The 24951-nt window shown below is 35.2% G+C and overlaps 1 protein-coding gene across 3 annotated transcripts; it reads right to left on the bottom strand.

The window, feature by feature from the left end:
- Positions 1 to 3750: 3750 nt before the first annotated feature.
- LOC143253907 (uncharacterized) lies at positions 3751 to 24716 on the bottom strand. 3 transcript variants are annotated; one of them, XM_076508466.1, is made up of 9 exons: positions 24034 to 24716; positions 17302 to 17433; positions 15075 to 15172; positions 14688 to 14749; positions 14042 to 14543; positions 13327 to 13542; positions 8953 to 9008; positions 7629 to 7725; positions 3751 to 4507 (listed from the first exon to the last, which is right to left on the bottom strand). In XM_076508466.1, exons 1-9 carry the CDS (start codon positions 24138 to 24140, stop codon positions 4227 to 4229), a joined length of 1551 nt encoding a protein of 516 aa, XP_076364581.1. In that variant the 5' UTR covers positions 24141 to 24716; the 3' UTR covers positions 3751 to 4226. The 3 variants fall into 3 exon arrangements, with proteins under 3 accessions (XP_076364581.1, XP_076364582.1, XP_076364583.1); XM_076508467.1 differs by having other exon boundaries at positions 13333 to 13542; XM_076508468.1 differs by lacking the exon at positions 24034 to 24716 and adding an exon at positions 17861 to 18117.
- Between the last annotated feature and the right edge of the window lie 235 nt (positions 24717 to 24951).

Here is a 24951-nt window from a genome sequence, read left to right as displayed (position 1 = left end):
ACCGCAAAAATGCGCAGTCTCCCCATTCTAAAAAACAAACATGTATATAAATATGTCGATATAAGCACGCAGAAACACAGACATAACCTTGACACCAAGTGCCAACATTTGTTCCTTTTTCCAGTGACAGGGCAAAGATAATAGAGTGAAGACACAGAAACTGTAGTCTTACATGGAGGATGGAGGTCCGAGAGCGCTAACCGACTGTTTCACTCTCCCAAAAGGCCCCGCTAGTTCAGCGGTATGTCTCCGGATTTACAACGCTAAAATGAGGGGTTTGATTCCCCTCGGGGGGCTCACCATATAGCCTGATGTGGCTTTGGCATAAGAAAACTCTTCCAAATGATACCTGCTATGTTTTGGTGACAATCGGTTTAGCAGTATTACCGGTTATAAATTGATATAAACGTACACCCTTGTGCAAATTAATTGAAACGAGACGGAAAATTACGATTTTTTCAATTTTTTGCGTTTTATTTCTGAGTATCCAAAAATTACTCGCAAATTAATACATGATATGACCGCCTTTATTTTTCAGAAGATCATTAATCCGCTTTGGCATAAAGTCCACGATTTGACTGCAATCTTTACTAATTTTTGGATCGCGGTACCACACCTCAATTAGCTTATCTTTCGTAGTACAGTCTTTTCCCCGAAGTCTTTCTTTACAAATCGCCCAAAGATTTTCAATAGGATTTAAGTCCAAAGAGTTTCCAGTCCAGCACCTTTTATTCGCGTTGTAGTCATAAAATTCTTCACAAGTTACGATGTGTGGCACGGAGCCAGATCTTGCTGAAAAATGCCAGATACATCTGGAAATCTCTTTTTCAATTCTGGAACGACTCTTCTCTGCAAAACATCGATGTACTGTGGTCCTCGCATCATACCTTCTATGATATATAAGCCTCCAACGCCATAGTAGCTGAAAAAGCCCCAAAACATCTTCTTCAAGGGATGTTTTACGAACTGATTGATGTGAGATTCTCGAAGTTTCTCACCTGGAGATCTGCGAACATACATACTTCTTTGAACCTGTACGAAGAAATGAGTCTCGTCACTGAATAACACTTTCCACCTTTGTTCTTGCGTCCAGTTCTTGTATTTCAGATCCCATTGATACCGTTTTTTCTTCATTGAGTTGGTAAGAAGTTGTTTTTTGACTGGTCTCCTTGCCCTTCTAACGCAATTTCGAATGACGTAATATTCCTCAAAATTTCGTCATATATCCCAAAAATAGATCGACCGTACCGCAAAACACAGCTAATGACGCCGTCTGTGTGAAAAAATGACTATTAAAGGAAATCAGCTGGTCCAACGAGCCTACACTGGCCACCTTGCTGAAAATATTGTAAAATGACGATTTGTTTCAATTAATTTGCACAAGGGTGTATATATTTTTTTAAATAATCAGATTAACTTAACCGTGACATTTTTCTGTGCTGGAACCTTTTGTTTTATCGTTGGAAAAAAATTAAAAAAAATGTCCACTATATCTTCTGAACCTCGTGCTTTTTCTATATGGGAAAGATGTACAAAATAAAATTCATCATATTGGTTGTACTGAAATTCAGTTAAACGACATAATTCTCGCCTTAATACACAACCAGAAAAAATAAAATCACAAATAGGACTAAGCCTAATAACTCAACTGTTATTACTGAGCGCAATGGAATGTTAGTGTTAAAAATGTAATTGAATTTAAAACGTTGGTAATGTGTGTCGTCAGAACTAGAAGTGAAAATTTAAACAGGGTCATACGCACGAAAACTGAAAAGATGAAAACAGTAGGCTTTAACATAACACTAAAATGTCAAGCTTTTTACCTAAGCCCGGACTACAGTTGTTAACCTTTATCCAGAAACTTCTGTCGTCTATTTCATTTATGTACTTTTAAAACTGCTCGAACAGTAGACCTAAGTATTTAAACGGATATAAGTATTATCTTGATCAGACTTTAAACAAGTAAGTGAATTATGTAGAATTATACACGTTAAAATAGAGTTAAGACACTAGGTTGTAATAAAAATGTATATATGAGAAAAAGAGAATTGCTTTCATGTCCAAATCAATGGTGCTTATATCACTATTGTCTTTCAGGAAGGCCAGCAACAGGCCTGTTGATTATTCTTTAACCAAGGAAACTACTTTGAAAGGCATATGTTAGCACTAATAATTACCTTAACCTGATATACAGGGTGGCCCGTAAGTCCCTACCCATCCATATATCTTATGTATCCAGTGTATCTGTGTGCTGTCCCTCATTCTCGCTGTATAATATACCTACGTACTTGTCACAATACGCTCTTCAAGTGTAAATGGGCTTACATCGGCTATATTTCTCTACGCATGTATTATAAATGTTTTTTTTTTTTTAATTTAATATAATTACATATGGATGGGTAGGGACTTATGGGCCACCCTGTATATTGCGAACCGTGATGTCTGGTCGACTACGTTTGGCACCTAGTATTTGTCTCCATTTCGAAAAGTGTTCAACGTTCAGTTTGGAAATAACGGTAAAACGGGTATGAATTATTTTGATACCAAATTTTGTTAGGAATTTACCACGCTATCATTAATATCGAAAATGTGACCTAACATTTCTGGTTCTTAGCACGACTAAAAGGCTCGACAATTACTTACCACACTACTTCAAAATTAAACTCAGTTTTTTGTTGTTGTTTTGAATTAAGCACAAAGCTACACAATGGGCTATCTGTGCTCTGCCCACCACGGGTATCGAAACCCGGATTTTCGCGTGTAAGTCCGCAGACATACCGCTGAGCCACAGGGGGGGGGCCTCAGTTTTTGCTTGTTTCAAATATGCCATGCCCACATATTAAGGTGTGGTTTTATTTTAAAATTAAATACAATGAATATCCTTTTGTGGTATACAATTCGACATGTCTGAAGTGCACCAGCAAAAAGGCTTTGCAGTAGAATATAAGAACACTGTAACCCTAACATCTATTGGATCAGTAGCAATACCAACAACTTTCTAAACAAACGTGATGTTGTGCTTGCTTCCAAATTTAGGCCAGGTGGTCAAGGCACTCGACTCGCCATCCCAGGGTCGCGGGTTTGAATCACCGTCACACCAAGCATGCTCTCCCTTTCAAACGTGGAAGCGTTATAATATGACGGTCATTCCTACTGTTCGTTGGTAAAAAATTAACCCAAGAGTTGGCGGTGGGTGGTGATGACTAGCTGCCCTCTCTCTAGTCTTACGCTGCTAAATTAGGAACAGATAATCTTTGTGTAGCTTTGCACGAATTTCAAAAACAAATAAATAAAACCTCCAGATTTTCCGTGTCATTCTGGAATAAAGACACTTTAGGTTGCTACAATACCTTGCTTTTAAGCATAAAATAATAGAATATGAGCGCGCTAACTACTACTACTACATTGTAAATTATGAAAATGTAAAAGAGTTGAAAATGATCTTGTATCGTTGAATATGATATGTGATGTGGCCTAAAAATTTACTCATTAAAATAACAACTGTGTCTGTACGTATAATACTAAAAGATTCTCACTTTATGTAATAAGACACTTTAGTTAACGAGTCCTCATCCGTATCTCCTCGTTATTATTTAATATATCCCTTACAGTGCCAGTCTGTGAAGGCCAAATTCTTTTCTGTTTTTAAGTACTTTGCGGTTACATATTTATCATTGTTTAGTGCAGAAGTTGTTTTTTAAATACATTTTGTTTGATACCATTACAAATATGTACATCAACACTTACTCGTAATGCTGACAAACATTTTATTGGAACTACGAGTGAAGTACAAAAGTAGAACCTTCTTAAAAATGCATGGACAGTATTCTTTTGCCAGCGGTGACACGTTTGATAAAATATGTACTGAGTGATAAAACACTGTTGTAGCCTTAAAACAAAAGTCACTTTACCAAGCCATTCTACGCATGCGTACTCCCAAATGAAGCTTATCCCGTTAAATAGTCACTGAATAATAAGGCTATGAAAGATTTATATATTTAAAGAATGGCATATTTAATAAAATCATATTTGCTAATTTAATTCTAGCAAATAAAATTGCTTTCTCTTTTTTAAGGCGTGGTTCTTTGCAATACGTAATAGTATAGAAATCGTTATAAAACAAATTAATATTTCATTGGTGAAATTATCAGTAGCATTATGTACTATAAATCAGGGAAATTTTAAATGAGATGTAGGACGTTATAAAGGTTCAGTAATGACCAAAACTAGCGACCTGTCACGCCAGAAGACTTTTCTTTACCTCCATTGCTGGGGTCGGAGGGATTCTTTTCGTCTCCCAACATGTGCCTGTAAGAATCAACAACATCTCCTCTGATGACACTGTTGACAACATCCACGCCTGTATCCACATGAGGGAATTCCGGGCTTCCAGGTATACCCCTGTGGGAAGCCAAGGTTTGTGGGTAAGGGTATATTCCTGCTTCTGGTGGAATATCTTCCAGTGGGTAACGATCCGTGCGAATAGAAGTTGGATGCTCTCTTATTTCTGTTTAAAAAAAAAAAATCCTGTTTAACAAATATAATAAGTTTATGGCAAATGCACTAAACCTATCTGCCGCTATCCCTAATTTTGAATTACTGGTTAGAGAAAAAACGCTAAAGAATTGACTCTCACTAATATAAAATACACACAGCTTAAAATATAAGGTCTACTTTGTGGTATAGCAAGGACTCGAACCCACCTCGTCCGATCCGAAATCCAGACATCTACCACAGAGCCATTCCACACCATGTTTCACAAAACAAAACAAAAAACACAAAAGTGTTTTGTACGAAAACTATAATACAAAAAACAACACGTTATTACACGTTAAATGACTAATTTAGGTTTAACGTTATTACACGATAAATGACTAATTTAGGTTTAAAACCTACAACTACATTTTGCAAACCGATATACCGTATTACTTCGAATTTTAAAAAGGTATTTTCAGGAAAAAAAAACCGATGATAATTAGAAAGGAGTAAATACGTTTTAAAAGAGTTTCTTAACGAATAAAAATGTATTTAAAATTAAATGTAATAAAAGTATATAACATACGAGAATTAAAATATTTCATTACAATGTTTCTTCCTGCTTTCTATGTTTAATCAGAATGCTACCATGATGTTACTTCTGACTTTGTTATATTCCAAAGTTGAAGAACCTTCGTCATTTGACTCATTATTATCCCAAAGTAATATTCTCTTGTGTTCCATCTTCCGCATTGGATAAACACCATTTTAAAAACAATTTTCTAATAATATTTTCTGACATTTCTTTCCGAGCTTTTGAAATCCACTCCACTATTGTTGATGCTGATACCAGTTTTATTATACCACTTGGTGTCAAAGTATGATTGTCTTTTGTCAGCCAAGCATCATCATGCTTACAGATGCGATCTTTGAATGACTTGCTAATGGACACATCAAGAGGTTGTAACTGACGGTCATTCCGCCAGGAATTATCACTGTTCCTTAACCTACTCTTGATTGTATAGGAGAGATGGTTACGAAATGGATCCATTACAGACATGCTCTGTTGCTTTAATAATGCACCAGGCCGGCCTTCCCATACACATTCCAACCACTTAACTTTTTGTGCACGAACTATTATATCTTTGCAAAAAATTCTCTTTTGCCAGTGTTTTCCTGTTTAATATGACACATGGTGATAATTTATTTCCATATGTAGTTACACACAGCATGACACTAACTCTTAACTTTTCATAACTAATGGTTTTAATTGCAACCTGTTTTTCATCTTTTGGCATTTACAGTGTAGTTGTGCAGCATGTCGCAAACAATTGCCGTTTAATTTACGTTACCGATTTGGTTTAGGGAATATTGATTCCTTTGACGTAGACCAATAACATAACGTTGATATTCACTAAGTTTTGTTTCAAAATCTGACGGCAATTTTTACTAATTTTTGTCCTTTGCTGTAATGATAAACCTTCTCTTTTCAGAAATTTTTCAGATCAGCCACGATTAGCCTTGAAAGAAATACTACTATTTCTTGCACACTTTTTTTTTTTTGCTTTTAACACTAAAATTTCTCTCGTAACAGGCAGTTCTTTATTTCATAACCCTTTGAAATATGTTAAAACAGCAATATCTTGGGCCAGAAAATGACTATACTTTTTTTTGCAGGAAAAATACTTGGTTTTCATATCACGCCAACGACGTACATTTGCCTCACTCACTGTATACTTTTTACTAGCTGTACGATTACCAGTCTGTTCGGTGCACAAAATAACTTTTCTCTTAAATTCGGCATCATAAGTAAAACGCTTTTCCATGGATAAAAAACACAATAAAAAACAACAGAATAAAATTGTATCTGAACAACAGCAAAGTCAGGCAATGACCGAGGACGGTGATATCCAACTACATCGCTAGAGGCGCTGACATCAGCAAATTTAACGTTTTGTACGTGAGTTTTTAGTCTTTCTAAGCAATGTTCTTTTTAAAAGATAGTCCAATCTGTTTGTTAAGGCGTGCGCTTCGTAATCTGAGGGTCGCGGGTTCGCGCCCGAGTCGCGCCAAAACATGCTCGCCCTCCCAGCCGTGGGGGCGTTATAATGTGACGGTCAATCCCACTATTCGTTGGTAAAAGAGTAGCCCAAGAGTTGGCGGTGGGTGGTGATGACTAGCTGCCTTCCTTCTAGTCTTACACTGCTAAATTAGGGACGGCTAGCACAGATAGCCCTCGAGTTGCTTTGTGCGAAATTCCAAAAAAACAAACAATTGTTAATGCAGGATTTTTCGGAAATCTTTGTTGTTCGGGAAAAATAATGTTTTCAAGACTTTGGAAGAGTAAAAAAATATCTTGAATTTAAGACACACCCTAATTTTAAGTTCAAAAAATGTGAAAAAGGTGCGTCTTAAATTCGAAGTAATACAGTAATATATGAAAATTTTGCTTTTAGAGTCTCTATTTGCAATAGCGTGTGGGCTCAGAGAATAATTTATGTAGGCCCTACATCCCATGTAATTTCATGTATAATAAGATTATTAACTGGCCCTAGTGCTGAGCCCCCTATATAAACACGCCACTGTGTATTTGACTAAACTTTACCGTCCGTCTTATGACGTTTTATCATACAGAATCTGGAGATATCGTTAATAACTTTAATGCAATTCTTCATTATATATTGTCTTTCATACAGCAAAATACGTTCAGACTACAAAGTACGTTTTCATTTAAAATTAACAATATTAAATCATCAGGATTTTTAAACAGTTTTGATAATTTCCAGATAACGGTTCTGTTCCCTCTTCTAAATTAAGCGGTATATTAACTAACATTTTATTATGCTGCAACCTTTACTTGAATAATTATCTTATCATATTTAAATTATTAACAACGAATGCAGAATGGGGAAAGGTAATTAAAAAGAAACCGAACCCATGCAATGAGTAATAAACTGAGAATTCAGTGAGTACGTTTTTATCAACAGCTTCCAAAAGAAAACGTTGTAGAAGCTATTTTATAGAGTGGCTAAACTTTTAGTACATTATTGATGCTGAAAAGTCGGAGAGGTTAGTTCTCTCACAAAACAATACAAAATATATTTAAGTTCTTCCCTGCATGGATTTTCATTTGTGAATAAAGTTCGAAATACCTTTTAAAAACTTCGGCAGTAGGTCCTCGATCAGAGAAACCCTGGCGTCTAGTTTATCTACCTGTTCTTGGAGGCTTTCGATCATCTCTAGCAAAGTCTGATAAGAAACGATAATAAAAATAGATTATGTTAAATGTTTTTATGCTAAATAAAAGACAATATAACCACAATTTTTAAAACTGTAAAAGAAATAAAATTTCCGAATATCTACAACATTATAATGAGAATTACAAGTATAAAAAGGGGAATAAAAGCAGCAGAAAGAGTAGACTCGTACAGATTGCAGGATACATTAACATCGGTAATCTCTAAGTTGGTTGTTCCCTAAAATATAATTAGTTAAATTTATCTAGAGAATAAGAAAGTCTACATATAAATTCAAAAATTAAATCTGCAAATTTAAATAAGTTTTTTGTGATTCTAATGACGTCGAAATATGATAATTTTATAAATTTAAACAAGTTATCTGCAGGCCTAATGTAATAAATGATTAAATAACGAGTTTTCTGTGGGCTTATTGTAATGAACCCGTTAATTTTAACGAGTTTTCTGTAGGCCTAATGCGAAACTTTTAGTTGAATGTAAAAACTATGATTCCTTTATATTTCGTTAAGCCTAACATTTTGTTGTTTTGAATTAAGCACAAAGCTACACAATGGGCTATCTATGCTCTGCTCACCACGGGTATCGAAACCCGGTTTTTAGAGTTGGAAGTCCGCAGACACCTCTGAGCCACTGAGGGGCCATAACCTTTTGCTATATAAGTTATAATCAGTTAACTACAATGTAGGCTCCCTCTGTGAGGGTCGCAAATGTGTTTTTTATTACTTTGGTTTTGGTGATATCTTCTAAATATTATCGATTATAATGACATCTAACCAACTTTATTGATCATTGGAGGTTGATTTTTAGAGTATTTTCATTAAAATTTAGCTCTGACGACCACTTATCACTCAGTGACTTTCTTAATTGTTATGGTATGTACACGTTTTACAAGCTGATAAAAGATGACTATGGTTATATTTGTTATAATACGTTAGTATTAAGCTTATTAAAATTTTAAACTCTGTAATCTTAATCTAGTTTCTTAAGTATACATAGCATAACAATTATTGCTGTATGAAATGGCTTATATAAATAGTGTTTTTTTTCTATCTCAGCCAGCTTGAAGAGCTCTGGGTTCAGCAAAACGCATCGTCAGTAATGGATACGACAAATATAATAGTGTTAATGGAATTCACAGTAACTTTCGTACTGATTAAAAATTAGATTAACACCATAACTGGCTCAGGGAATGTACAGAGGTTAAATATCAGATGCTTACCCAAGGCAGGGGCAAATCATCCTCTTTGGGAGCATCTTTGGCTCCAATAGGTGGACCTAGGATTAAAATTAATACATATAAAGTTGTTTTTCTTAAATCAATAACAAAAACATTCAGAAGATGTAATTCCTAAGATAATTCACAGAAATAATACATATAATAATCACAAATCCTGATAATTTATCATTATCGTGTTTTTAACTGCTGGGTGGGGCTTTTTCTTTTTTTGAAAAATCGTGTTCTGCAACTAAAAGAAATTACCATATAGATAAAAAAATAATATTTAAAGATATTTCAATTCTGATCTTGACTCAACTTATGTTCTGTTAAATTTGTTACTTTATATTTGTGTGCTAAACTTACTGATTCAGTTTACTGTTAACAAGGTAAGATTTCAACAGTTTATATCATAATATAATAATATATTTCAAGAATAGCTTTGATATACACTAGTTTATATGTTTCCTTGTCCGTTGAATTTCGCTCAAATTTACTCGAGAGGTGTTTGCAATAGCCGTATTTAATTTTCAAATGATAGATTAGAAGGAAGGCAATTAGCCAACACCACCCACCGCCAATTGTTGATCTACTTTTCCCCACGCTATCACGGTTTTCAGCAAGTTCAGTAACAGAATTCGAACCTGCGACCAGCAGATTGCAAGACTAGCACCTTAACAACCAAGCTTCTTTTGGTCCCGCATGGCCAGGTAATTAAGGTGCTCGACTCGTAATCTGAGGGTTGCGGGTTCGAATCACCGTCACACTAAACATGTTCGCCCTTTCAGCCGTGGGGGCGTTTTAATGTGATGGTCAATCCCGCTATTTGTTGGTAAGAGTGGCCCCAGAATTAGCTGTGGGTGGTGATGACTAGCTGCCTTCCCTCTAGTCTTACACTGCTAAATTATGGACAGCTAGCGCAGATAGCCCTCGTGTTGTTTTGCGTAAAATTAAAAAACAAACAAATAAATCAAGCCTCTAAGTTTCTTAGTTATAGTTTCTGTTATAAAACCAGATTTTAATTTCATACACTCACACATGTTAAACCAAACAATAATTTATATAAATAAACGCAGGATTTCTGCAGTTACTGACCTCTGATACAAATAAACGATGCTAAAACAACGGACGTAAAGAGATTTTAAATAGAGTGTCTTTCAATGGACCTTTTATTTACACAGACCGTTTGATCAATAGTGTTTCGAGTTTCACTGTAACGTAGTTTCAAAGGATTATGGATAATGGGGTTGATTCTTGTTACTATAATGCTTTGTAATAGAACGCCTTATACACACAACAAGTTACTGGTGTTTGTGTCTATGGTATCCAAGAACATGTTTTGATAAATAACTATTTAACAATAAATATTATAAAAGATAGAAATTTCTCCAGTAAGTTAATCCGTATGAATTAATTATACTTGAAAGTTAAAAAAAAAATTGTATAGATACTATGTTAACCACATTCTATCTGCTGTATATAGTGCTGACTAGGCCTTTCCAAAATACTAAAGTTATTCAGGTTGTCTTGAATACAAGACGACCTGTTAATAAGTAGGGTTAACTTAAAATTAGGACAATTAGCTTTAGTGGTAAAACTAAAAGGACACTGAAGCTATCCCATTCATCAGTGGCATTTTTCAAACCTTACTTTTAAAATAACAGTCTACTAGTTATGGTGCATTACAATTTAACCCAAGTACATTATTTAATCAAATGTTTTAAAATATTTAACACAAGGCATGAAACCTTCGCTATTACAGAATGCATGCAGTGAATTCTTTCTTGTTGTTCTTGTTTATTTGACAGCACCGTTTGGGACAGTTAAGAACAATTTTAACAGATCGTGGGCTGATGTGATATGTTTACGTTCACATGGTACAGCTCCACCATGGCTTAATTCAGATTATGATTGCCTGTAAGTTCTGCTGTTCACCAATAGTTGATATGGAATAAAATATGACGATCCTGAGGAAATGAACTATTTTACATGGCGCATCTAGTGAAACACACTTTGTTTGACTGAAATGTATTTTTAAATACTTGCATATAAGTTGAACACTAGTCTATGTTAATGTGTGTTGTGTCAAGTATTAATTATTATTTAGTTTTTAACTAATTATAACGAGGAAGTATTTTAAACATTTAATATTAGCAGCCGAGCGTCACGGCACTAAAAATTGACCGACTACACTTACATTCCTGAATTGCTAATTTTACTTGAGTCACTTCGAATGAGAATTAGGGTTAGAATATTTTAAAGTGTATATTGATTATTTTAACGCTATTTGTTGTTAATTATTATTTTCTTGAATTAATTTGCTCATTACTAGAATTACTGGCGAACCAGTCATGTTGTCTTTTTTGGTTCAAGAGATGTTGCTGCGATCATAGGGTTAATAGAAGACTGCATCAGTTATTGGGTCTATAGGTATTCTTCATTTATGTGTTATACATATTAAACCATACGGAACTGCCCGATCTAGAACAGATTGGGCATGCTAACTTGATAGTCCAAAACAAATCAAATTCACATTAAACTTTCCCACATATTGAAAAATAAAAATATTCTACATAATACCCCATATAGGTTTTCTACAGTAGATATTGTAAATAGTTAAGCTGGAACTAAACCTCACACCACAATAAAGTTCTACAAGTCAAAGACTGGAAATAAAAATATTCAGCATTTTGGTTTGTTTCTCGTAATAACCAAAATATACAGTAGTAAATTTCCAGTTACAATTTAGAGAGTAAAGGTATCGCTGCTGGTTACGTTTCCTGCTCTCTTTTCATTCACACCATTTAATTTCAGATTTATGTTAGGGTTAGAATAAGCACTTAATCCTGAATTAGAGAAGTATTTTATAATTAAAATGTTTCTTGGAATATTTATTACTTCTTTCCTTAGATGCAAAATTCACGATTATTATTAAATTTAGTACATTAAATGTACCAAGCTCAGTAGAAATCTTGACCACATCTCTACTGTTACATAGACTGCCTTGAACAAGACGTAGCGCTACTGCTTTGCCATTTCTACAAAGTTTCTCAAGTAAACTGTTATATCTGCTAACTTCCGATCCACTTGGCCACTCTTACAACAATTTTATTTATGGATAAATGCTAATGAAAATTCTCACAGGGATTTTGCCCATTTTTTTAGCCAATTCATTCATGTTTTCCATGTTTTCAAGAGAAAAAAGATAGAGTGCAGTCTCCTTAAAATAACTTGCAAATTCATTTAAAGTGCATTACAAGAGCTTTAAAAAGAAAGTCCATTATTATATATGTAAAAACAGCTGGTATGGATAGAGAAAACTATGTAGAGGAGCAAACAACGTTTCGACCTTCTTCAGTCATCGTTAGGTTCATAAACCTGACAATTATTCGCTCCTCTATTTAGCGAAACGTTATTCGCTCCTCTACATAGAAATTTTTGTCTGTCCATACCAGCCGTTTATACATATATATTTTTCTCTACAAGTTGGTTTTCTTGTCATTACAGAAGACCCATTATTGATTGAGAGCTCACTTTTACTTTATAATTTCACTGGATTTGTCGGGCTTTCATCAAGGGTAGAGCTGGGTATGAAACATGATGGTCAAGAACGTTGTCAAATTGCACATCTACTTAATTAATAGGAACTTCTGTACAGAAGTAAAGATGAGTGTATAATCATACATTAGCCACACAATATCTGATATATACAGTACGAACGAGGCTTTTTGCTTAATAGTAGAGCTGAGATGCGATAGACATTGTAATGGTTTATATGCTCTTTATGTTATCAAATTGCTCGAACAACTAACATTTCTAGGTTGCTTTTTTTATTTGATCATTTTGCTGTTAAGCACAAGCCTACGCAATGGGTTATCTGTGCTGTACCAACTACGTGTATCAAAACCAGTTTGTAGCGTTAATAAACCTTCAGAATTTCTGCTAAGCCGCTGGGGGGCGTTTCGTTGGTGAAGTGGAATATTTTTAACAATTTTATTTAAGTCACTAGGAAGCATAATGATTTTTAAAATTATATTATTTCTCTATTTAACACTATAAATAATTTTCTGGAATTAACTTGCTCATTAGCGGAACAACTGTGGATGTGTTTGTTTGTAGTTAAGCACAAAGCTACACATGAAACTGTCTCCACAGTCTTACTATACAAGAATAAGAGAATAAGACTTAGTTAAAAAAATAACCACAATTTATCATACAAATGATAACACCACTGGTGGACGTTAAATAATTCGAACTAGATTCATTTTTTATTATTTTTATTTTTGATACTTAAAGCTTAAAGCGAAAAAAAATCTTGTGTGTATCTTTTCTCGTCAAATAATTGAAAACTAGAACCAGCTACAAGAACTAACTTACTAATACCGCTGGCTCGGAAATTTAATCCAGGAGGTCCTGGAAGTCCAGGACGACCAGGGCGACCTTCTAGACCAGGTTGTCCTTGTAGTCCAGGCAGTCCCACTGGTCCAGGTTCTCCTCTTGGACCTGGTGGCCCAGGAGGACCTTGAGGGCCACGGGGGCCCTGGGGTCCTGGTGGTGCAGATATTCCAGGAATTCCATCTTTTCCAGGTGGACCTGTAAATTGTTAATATGTACATAAATATATATTAATAACAATGTTATTAATGTACATGATTCTGCTAACTTAATTAACCCTTTTCTTGAAAATAAAATAGTCATTCTACTTCTGCTGCTAAAATAAATATATGTAGCTTACTCATGAGTGAAGTTATACATTTTGACAAAAACTATTAAGTAAAATTAATTAGATAAACTGTTACAAAATTAGTAGAAATAATTCACAAACTTTAACTTATATTTATAGTTTCTACACGTGCACAAACACACACCACAAAACTTTGGTTTGAATAAATCTTACAAAGTTTGGGTCGTATCAAGTACTTCCTGACTTCAAACATATATTTCTGAACTCAATTTTCGAACCAATTTAAAATTTGACAATTCTGAAGCCAGTAATCTAGAAGGATGAAGCTTTGTTATTGTTCTTGTTGTGATGCCAGTCAATATTCCACTTTAAAACAAAGTTCATGTTCCATAATACACGCTTTCTCACCTTCCTTCCCTTCTAGGCCAGGAAGTCCAGGTTCTCCAGGAAGGCCAGGTGGTCCTGGAGGACCACGCAGTCTATCTGCTTGCTCATAGTCTAATCCAGTATCTCCTCTTCTTACTCCTTCATAAACATCACCTGGAGGTCCTGGAGGACCAGGAAATCCAGGCGGGCCTCTAGGGCCTGGAGGTCCAGTTTTTCCTGGAAGTCCATTTTGGCCAGGAGTTCCAGATTCGCCTTTTATTCCTGGCCTTCCATTATGTCCTGGAGAACCTGTAGGGCCTGGTGGACAGTTACAAGACTGAGTGTCCACATTTTGCCTGAAAACCCTGTATTCAGGATCACTTGTAGAACTCTTCTGAGGACTTTCTTCAAACAAGTTTCTTTTAGCAGAATGGTCAGGCACTGTTACAGGTTGCCTTCCCTGAGCAGTTTCCGGCTCTTCTTCAGAACTGTCGTCTTCAGGTGACGAGTCTCTGGACGACTTGTAGCGTCGGACACGAGAAAACTATTGAAGAAGAGAAATAAGAGGTTTCAAACAGCCGTTCAACTTATAACGGAAGAACATGTTTTGTTATTTAATAATATTAGTATCGCTGAAGATAACTTTAAAAAATGAACTAAAGAAACCAGAACTTCCGATCACGCTTACTTGAGATTCTAGGAGTCGAAGTCTTCGCTCGAGAGTCTTGAATGATGAGCAGTTGTAACAATCTGAAAAATAAATGTTTTAAAACCTTTTTCATATAAAACCTACTGTGAAACTATCAAACACAAAGACATCTTCTATTAAACCTTGTACGACGCGGGTGAGATGAAAAACACCTGATAAACGTCCATAATTTTAGCCATTATAACCCTTATATTTCGCTGAAAAACAGCCGTTATCTATGACATACCTTTAGAGGCTGAAAACCTCCAATTAAAGAAAAGTAAAACTGGAATCCAGTGCAAAGAAACGATACAGTTTAACGTTAACCAACCAGAGTACTAGATATATTATTACCAATCTGGACGTAACAAAGAAGTAAACACTTACCACTGTCGCAGTGGTCTCCATTGTAACCGGGACAACATTTCCATACAGTCTGCGTAACCGATTTATAAGTCGTGATATATTTAGGTCTTCGCATTACACTAAAATAAATAATCAATGGAAAAATAAATGGACTTTGCAAACAATAACTTCCAATTACAGTAAACTGTGTAGTTAAGGTGAAATTAAAAATCAACATAGCTATCAGTATATTACATGTGTATTTTACACCAGTCTACTGGTACAGATTATACTTAACTGTTAAACTAGTTGGGTATAGTAGCGTATATCATATCGGGCCTTTTTTGTTATTGACAAAGTAAAGCGAGGCAACTGGTGTAGTTTGTTTGTTAATTATGATCTTGAGCGCAAGAAACAGGCGAAATAATGTAAGCCAACAGACCTAATACTTTTGATAAAATTTACGTTCGGATTTTTGTTTTTATCCAATTCATTTATTCGTTACTGATTTGAAGTCAGAGGTGTGTAAACATAGCACTTTCTTTCTACTTTGAGTTTTTTTAAGTCAGGGGGCCTTTCTTTTTCTACTATTAAAAGCACAAAAACTTTTATTTCAGTTATGTAATGGACACATTAACCCTATAATTATGGATTTGTTTATAAAGCGTTCATTACGGTTGGGGTCTACAGAATTTTTTTCATATACAGTAATTTTATGTTTTATTTCCTTTTGCAAGACTCAATTTAAGAAAAAAACAAAACAAACGACTTGTTTTCCATGTAAAATACATAGAAGACCCCAGAATTAATAAGTGGGATTAACTGTAACACTAATGTAATTTTTGGGGGTATAATTTGCACGGTATTAGATGCTTTACCAGGTGCTGAATCAAACTAACCAGTTACAGTCAATCTCGCTAATTTAATTAGTAAACTGTCCGACGGGGCCAGGTGGTTAAGGTACTCGACTCATAATCCCCATCACACCAAACATGCTCGCCCTTTCAGCCGTGGGGACGTTTTAATGTTACTGTCAATCCCATTATTCGTTGTTAGCGGTGGGTAGTGATGATTAGCTGTCTTCCCTCTAGTCTTACACTGCTAAATTAGGGACGGCTAGCGCAGGTAGCCCGCGAGTAGCTTTGCGCGAAATTCCAAATAACCAAACCAATCACTTCTTAAATGGACATTGTAAATTGAATTTACCTTAAAAACCTAAACTATTATAACACATATTTTAGCCAAAGAAGTCAACGAAAAATTAAAAGTTTCAAAGCATTATTACTTAAGTTCCAAGGTTGACGAAATATTTTAGGTTCTACATTTTTGTCTTTCCAGGTAGTGTAATTAATTCCATGTTTAGTGAACGATTGACGAATAATTTAATAACTTGCCAGTAAAGGTGAAACGTGTCAATGTTTTAAAATGAGTTCTTTTTGTATATGTAAATTTGTGATAATTTCCGAAAAACGATAGATTACATTTTTTTGAGAAGTTGATATTACAGTTGTCAATATGAATAATTATAATGTGTGTGTGGGTTTTCTTATAGTAAAACCACATCGGGCCATCTGCTCTGTCCACCGAGGGAATCGAACCTCTGGTTTTAACGTTGTAAATCCGGAGACTTGCCGCTGGAATATTTATAAAACAAAAAAATGCATTTCCTTGATTCATACGTTTAAATCAGTTTGAATTTCCACGTCTTTTCCAAAACTCTTATTTAATTATCTTCCATAGTCACACTGTACGAGAAACGAAATGGTGTGATATAATTAAAAATAACTTTGTTTAACTCATCAGGTCGTTCTCTATAGCAAAATATTCGTACACAATTCTATACAAGTTTGGACTTTCAATCTCTATTTTTGCTGACTTCCTGAAGCTATTTGACTTGTTGAGATCAGTCAGAATGATTTATTTCTGCACTGTTTTTCATCAGAGGACAGAAGTCCTGAACTTACATCAAGCCATCTTCCTCGTGAATGACCAATATCATCTACTTGTTTTAAGATCGAATTGCTTTTTTCTCTTTTAACTCTCTTACAATCTAACCTTTCTTCTTTTCTTTTCATGATAAAAGTAAACATTTCTCTCTGCCACTCTGAACAGCCTGGAAAATTGGCTTTTATATTATCGCTTCTAGAGTTTTCTTTAAAAGAAAATGTACTTAAAATCACGCATTCTTAAAAGTTTGATTTACTAAAACTTTTCCTGATGTACCAATGGCAAATATATATAAATATTTGATATTATTTTATGTCCTTACCGATAGGTGCCACCACAGTTACGGTTATAGGGCCACTGCCAGCAACGCTGCCAGTTCCGACCGATAAACGTCTCTGTACCGTTCCTCTCTCTACAGGGCATCATCTTGGAAACTTTGTACGAACACCAATTCCTAGAATATTCGATGATATTTTCAATGATTTCACTTATGGAAAATGATAAATGCATAAATACTTTGTTTCAACAAAAAATAATATCGTAATGCAGTTATAAAACAACAACAACAAATAAAATAAATATTTCTTCAGGATATGGAGATTGTTTGTTTACGGTTAAGCACAAAGGTTTCCGTGCTCTGTGAACAAAGAGTATCGCAACTAAGTTCCTAGCGTTGTACGTTAGCAGACAAATAATGCAACTGTGCCACTGTGAGGCGAAATAAAATATACTGTTAGAAAACTATTAATTTGCATTACACTGAAAAGTAAACTATATGTATTGCATAGTGTCTAAAGACAACAAAGAACGTGTAGGCCTATATATATTGTCCCATCCACTAAACTAAACTTTAAAACGTTAATTAAACACTCAAAGTCAACCTTTATCATTCAAATCACGTTTTCACTTAAGCTCCCTTCAATTAACCGTTCGGACCGGCATGGCCAGGTGGGTTAAGGCGTTCGACTCGTAATCCGAGGGTCGCGGGTTTAAATCCCCTCGCACCAAACGTGCTCGCCTTTTAAGCCGTGGTGGCGCTATAAAGTTATGGTCAATCCCATTATTCGTTGGTAAAAGAGCAGCCCAAGAGTTAGCGATGGGTGGTGATGACTAGCTGCCTTCCATCTAGTCTTACACTGCTAAATTAGGGACGGTTAGTACAGATAGCTCTTGTGTAGCTTTGCGCGAAATTCAAAACAAACCTAATTCGCGGGTACCTCATTTTTGTGATTAAAACAAATTGAACTGTTTTTCTTGCATGTTTCCCATTCACTTGATGTCATTTCCAGCTATTATTATAGTTATTTTCTAATCTCATCCATTTTAAGCTAGTTTTTGGTTTGTTTCTTCTCTTCAGTTGTGGTATGAGCAAAAGGCACTGTTGTAGAACGCTGTAATTTATAAATAAAACTATTGTTAAGATAAAATCATCTTCGTACTTAACAATGTTAAATTATGAGATACAACTGGGGATAACTTGAAACATTGATAAGCTTATGCACGGGTAGATCAGGCCTACTTAAAAAAACAACAACAACTCGGGAAATAAGTTTATTCGGAAGATCGCGACAGAAGAAAGTTTTACACCACGTGCTACTAATAAGGCTGGCATGTGAGCGCTGAACTGACGACAAGCACGTGAACCCTCCCTGAAATTTCTTCTGCAAAGAAACTTGTCACTGTAAGAAGTAAGAAAAACTAAGTGAATATTTCTTAAAGCCTGAAGTTGTCAGCTGTTTGTGTATTTACGTAAGTCTATGATATATGTATGATTTATCCATATAGGTCTAGATACCCTCAGCAAATACAGAAACAAATATGACCGTAATGTGATACGAATATGCATGTCCAGATGTTTCCGATTTAAACGATAGCATAAATCATTACGCCGTGTAACACAACAACATGTGTTCAGAGTTTATTTATATTAAATTTACACGTCTATTGACCTGAAATAAAGAAAGGAAGAGACATTTTGTTACGATGTAGAATAAACAAGAAAACTGTGCATTTATCTCGTACATTTTGTTTGTATATTTAAGATGTTTCGTATTAAAATTATAATAATAATCTTTACCGTTTCTCGTACGATAATTGTCCGCCCCTTTAATTTTTAAGAAACACAAGTTTTTGTTAAATTATTAAGTTATTGTTAATCAAAAGATTGGCAACAAATCATGAAAGGATCAAGGGTTTGAATCCCCATCACGGAACATGCTCAACCTTTCAGTCGTGGGGCATTATAATTTTGTGGTCAATCTCACCATTCGTTCGTAAAAGAGTAGCTCAAGATTTGTAGGTTTTGGCTAGCTGAAGCCCTATATTCTAGTATTACTGCTAAATTACAGAGGGCTAGGACAGGAAGTACTCGAGTAGCTTTCAGCGAAATTCAAACTATCAACAATTCAGAAAATGAACTAAGGAAATTGTGCGGTTTGAGAGAGCCGATATTTAAATATGTAACATATATTTTATGGTAGTCATGAGCGCGCGCAGAAAGGGACAAGAGGGGTCATTCGGCGATTCCTGAACTGTGGATTGCAGGAAAAATAAAGACACATAAACATTATATATATATATATATATACATATAAGGACGCGAATAAGCCTTATTGAAATATTTATAATAGCAACCCCCAGATGTGTATGTAGCCTAGGAAACTGCCTGATTATACGAGCAGATGGGAGAGTGTCGTGAGAATTGAGAAACATGGGGAACCTTCGGAATAAATGGATAAAAATATAAAACGTTCCAGAAGGATGACTTCTTCTCTAACAATATCTAAACTTGAGGCCCGGCATGACCAAGCGTGTTAAGGCGTGCGACTCGTAATCTGCGGGTCGCGGGTTCGCATCCCCGTCGCGCCAAACATGCTCGCCCTTTCAGCCGTGGGGGCGTTATAATGTTACTGTCAATCCCAGTATTCGTTGGTAAAAGAGTAGCCCAAGAGTTGGCGGTGGGTGGTGATGACTAGCTGCCTTCCCTCTAGTCTTACACTGCTAAATAAGGGACGGCTAGCACAGATAGCCCTCGAGTAGCTTTGTGCGAATTCAAAAAAAAAAAAAAAAAATCTAAACTTCGTAATAAATCTAAGTAATACAATATACAATAGACGGTATGGCCAATCAAAGAAAACATTTGACCTCATGTGACAGGTTTTCCTTTCAATTTTACCTTTCGCGAAAGAAAAAAACCCAAAAAAATCTGTAGCATATATATTTATATATATATAATATATATTTAATCATAGTTGATGTTTAATTTGATTTTAATGTCATGTTAGTTACCACACAACAAATATTGTAATTTCCTTTACGTTATTAACAGTTGAAATTGTCCATTTAAAACATGACGCGTAAATTTTTCACACCGATTAGATAAACATGTTAGGTCGAAACCCCATTGAACCAGAATAATTTAACAAGCTTAAAATAAAAAATAAAAACAGTGACCTATCTGTCTTGCGCAGTAACTGCAGCTATTTCACTAAGTTTTGTTACTACTAAAGCTGAAATACAGGGACAAAAAAACGTGTCTCCAGAAGAGGTTCATGAAGGGGCAAACTCCTCGTGCACTTTTTTTATGGGGGTAGGGTGATAAAAAGAAAGGAAAATAAAATAAAATGTAAATAGATTACCAGTAGCTTTGTTTTAGGTACCTTGGTTATTTCACAGCAATAGATAGGTCGTAGTTGTTAAAGGAGTTGTGGTCCATCCTTCCACTCCAATACCATAAATGACTTCATTGGAGATTGAATACAAATGTAATAGGGTGAGAGTAGAATCAGCTTAAAAAACATTTAGTGTTATACCTAACTATATGACTGAGGTAAAAATCGACTCATTTCTGAACTTTAAAGCCTACATCAAGATTGGGGGGAGATACTCATTCGTGGGTCTAGGTTGAAGGGGACTTATTCTACAGAAATAAGCTAAATTAAAGTAGATACTTTAACACTCCTACGAAAAGTGGGGCCTAATAGGCCCCAGAGCAACTTGAAAGGTTATTAATATTAGGCTAATAAATTTGTATTTAAATGAAATTGCCATTTCATTTGATTTCATTTCATTAAATATCATTTAAATACAAAATTATTAGCCTAATATTAATAACCTTTTCAAGTTGCTCTGGGGCCTATTAGGCCCCACTTTTCGTAGGAGTGTTAAGAAAATGTGACGTTTATGTGGTCAGTTGAGTTTTATTTTCGTTTGGTTACTGACATTTTGTAAAGTAAATAAATATAACTTTGTATAACTATGAATTCTTACTTTATCACCGTTCTTGCCTCTTCTCTTTCATCTGAGCTTTGGCATTATTGTTACTTTTATACATGCGTACATATTTGTTCAGTTTCAGGTTGATGACTTGTCAGCTGTTCTTTCGTTTATGGTATCATTAATTTAAAACATTTGTTCATCATATCTGTTAATAAGGAAGTCCTAACGTTATACAAGGAAACAGTTTTAATAACACGTTATATTACATCGCATATTACGAAAGAGATTGTGCTTGTAGATTGTAAAATATGATTTAACAATATTTTTTTAACTTTTGGAGATAAAGGCAGTAAAAATGAGTAAAATAAATTTACAAAAGTGTGGGAATTTGTTTCTCTCCATCCACTTAACTAACAAAAAAAATCATTACAAAAACTAAAAATTTGATTGGAAAATTTTAATGCATTTCGAACTAGTAATAGTAACATATCTAGATGCATGGCATGACCTGGTACTTTAGTATTGTATTCTTAAGGGTGCAAATTCGAAGTTCACCCATACCTATCGGTTGTGTCCTTTAACCAAAATTTGTTTCAGTTATCGGTTGTTTGAAATTAAGCACAAAGCTACACAATGAGATATTTATGCTCTGCCCGTCAGGGGTATCGAAACCTGGTTTCTAGCGGTGTGAGTCCACAGACATACTGTTGTGTCATTTGGGGCAGAGTACCTAACTAATAGCTGGAGGTTAATTTACATTGGAATGGCATCCTATTAAGGAGGAAAGAAAAAAATTTTCATCCACTTGTGCGAACAGAACCCGTAGTTAAGCCTTTAAAACAAGGGGACCCGGCATGTCCAGGTAGGTTAAGACGTTCGACTCGTAACCTGAGGGTCGCGGGTTCGAATCCCGGTCGCACGAAACATGCTTGCCCTTTCAGCCATGGGGACGTTATAATGTGACGGTCAATCCCACTATTCGTTAGTAAAAGAGTAGCCCAAGAGTTGGAGGTAGGTGGTGATGACTAGATGCCTTCCCTCTAGTCTTACACTGCTAAATTAGGGACGGCTAGTGCAAATAGCCCTCGTGTAGTGTTGCGCAAAATTCAAAAACTAACAAACAAATAAAACGTGGGATGTAAGTTAACAGTATTAGTGGTCCAGAAGAAATAGCTTAGGCCTAATTACGATAATAGAATAATGATTAAAATAAAAGTTATTGCACGTTTCGTTTCACATTTCTTTTGATTTGTCCATTGCGGCTCGAAGTCACAGTATTGTAAAAATAAATAAAATAGCGTTTCTGAAACATTATTTTTACATACCTTTGCTTTCGAGCCACAATAGACAAATTAACAGGAATGTGAAAAGCTGCAGTTAACTTGTTTTTATAAGAATTTTTAAGCCTACTGGGTTTCCAATATTTCACCTACTTTCGGCGTTCAAGCCTTAACTTTTAAAGTACAATGATGAGTGTAACACTTCCTGTATTCGTAACGAATCTCTAACCTTGGTTCCAAAGAAAGTTTCCTCGCAATTCTGTACTTCCATTCAAATGGCTTCTGCTCTAGATAACAAATCAGTTTGCCGAACATTTTATTGTGGGCGAAATATGTGATTGTTTACGTTAATTTAAACATTATACATTTCTAAGTAAATATTTGTAAAATATCACTTATGATGGTAAAATGCTCTTTTCTGTTTCTTTATGTTTGAGAGATTAAGTGCAAAAAAATCTTAGATGGAAAATTTTCAAACTGTTTTGAATTGAAGTAAGTTCGTAGACATTACAGTTATGTTACTTAATCGACATCACTTAGAACTAGGCCACAGATGAAATATTTCTACAGGTTTTGTTTGTTTTTTAATTTTGCGCTAAACTACTTGAAAGCTATCTCCTCTAGGTGTTCCTAATTTAGAAGTGATAGATTATGAGTAAGAGGAATACAGCTAGCCAATACCACCCATTCATGTCATCCTCTATACCAAAGAAAAGTGGGATTGACAGAGGCTTTCTAACGCCCTGTCACTGAAAGGACGAGGATGCTCGGTGACGGTATTCTAACACGCAATTCAAGTGCCCTAACCACTAACCTATGGTATATACCCGCTGGAAATTTTAAAATAAGAAGTAACCACGAGATACTTTTTACGAATAATACTGGTGTTAATTGTTCTGAGACATACACCTAACTTGTATTTAAATTTGTGATTATCTTGTTTTAGTAAATACGCTTTCTAGTATGACCACCAGGAAGACTAAACGACAACGCTATAATAGTTTTGAACGAAGTCTCACTCACACTAATTTACAACACAAATTTCCCCATTCCTTGATTCCAAAGTTAAGCCTCACTCATACTAATTTAGAACACAAATTTCTCCATTCCTTGATTCCAAAGTTAAGCCTCACTCATACTAATTTAGAACATAAATTTCTCCATTCCTCGACTCCAAAATTAAGCCTCACTCACACTAATTTACAACAAATTTCTCCATTCCTTGTTTCCAAGGTTAAGCCTCACTCACACTAATTTACAACACAAATTTCTCCATTCCTCGAGTCCAAGATTTATCCACAAACATTTAGATTATGTAGGGAGTATACCAGCTAAAGTGAACACTGAAAAGCACATCTACGTGTGCATCAAACAAACTTAACTATAATTATACTGAGACGAAATATCTTTGTTAGGTTTATTGTAACTTTGTTTTAACACGCATTGTTAATTTTACCACGAAGTCCGAGGGAAGTATGATTATTTGTGATGTACTGTGGTAGAAATTATCACGGACATGTCATCTACTTTTCTTAAAAACTTAGATCTGTACTTACCCCTTTCGTTCCATGACGTGAGCGTTTCCTAAGTTTCGGTTTGAAAAGTAAGAAAAGCTAACAAACAGTACCAGAAGCATTGGTCTTTTAATGCCTTTGGCCACCATCTTTCCAGGCTATAACTGCCTTATGGTTTTTGTTTGTTTGTTTGTGTGTTTTCAAATTACTTGCGAATAGTAATTCTTCGTCACAAGTTTCAAATGGAACTTTTCATAACAAAATATTTTTTTCTTTGTTCCAGTCGTCACACGTTTAGACAAAACTATTGCCAGGTTATCACTGAGAAAGACATAGCACGCAGTAGCGTGCGCTTTCTCTAGTATCATAAACATATCACAAGCTCGTCTGCTTGGACAGCGATTGGCCCTTCCCCATGCGGCAGGATTGGTAGAATAAAAGATGGAAAACGTGACAATCTCAAGTAACTTTAAAATTATTTCAATATAAAAGTTTCAGGGCCTAGTTGGCAAACGAGTTCCTAAGGGTCAGCTTTTAATTAATAACTGACTTTTCATGATATATTCTTTATTTTACGCTAATGATTTGTTTATATGAGCACGAGGAAGCGCCACTTCATCTGGTCAGCGTAACCGAAAAGCTAGTGTCGTCAGGGTCAAGATTTCAAACCATGACGCCTGTCTCTGAACCAACAACTCGTATCACATTTCCTCTGTACTTTGCGTCCCGTGTAAATATTCTCAACTGATTCTTGTGCCGCCCCCCCCTGTGTAATATAAACCTAGATAGATATCACGTGACTTAAGAAGCCTGTTTTCGTGTTTTGTGAAAAGAAACACACCAGTTGTTCACCAAAATAGGAGTAGGTTTGTTTCTCTCGTCCATTCCAACTTTAATGTTGTGTTAGAACATTTGCTGATACATTAGCCGTTAACTCGTGTTTTTATTTGTTTGTTTTTA

The sequence above is a fragment of the Tachypleus tridentatus genome, chromosome 6 (genome assembly GCF_004210375.1).
Source record: "Tachypleus tridentatus isolate NWPU-2018 chromosome 6, ASM421037v1, whole genome shotgun sequence".
NCBI classification, from domain to species: domain Eukaryota; kingdom Metazoa; phylum Arthropoda; class Merostomata; order Xiphosura; family Limulidae; genus Tachypleus; species Tachypleus tridentatus.
Note: the sequence above shows the minus strand (reverse complement) of the source record. Positions and strands in the feature narration are given on the sequence as shown.

What these genes read in the sequence shown, in the direction of transcription:
- LOC143253907 (XM_076508466.1), bottom strand. Translation starts at nt 24,140, where the DNA reads ATGGTGGCCAAAGGCATTAAAAGACCAATGCTTCTGGTACTGTTTGTT. An exon ending in TTCGACTCCTAGAATCTCAA is followed by an intron (nt 14,544 to 14,687) that starts GTAAGCGTGATC and finishes CTTCTTCAATAG; the next exon opens with TTTTCTCGTGTCCGACGCTA. An exon ending in ACTGCCGAAGTTTTTAAAAG is followed by an intron (nt 4,508 to 7,628) that starts GTATTTCGAACT and finishes TTTTTTAAACAG; the next exon opens with AAATAAGAGAGCATCCAACT.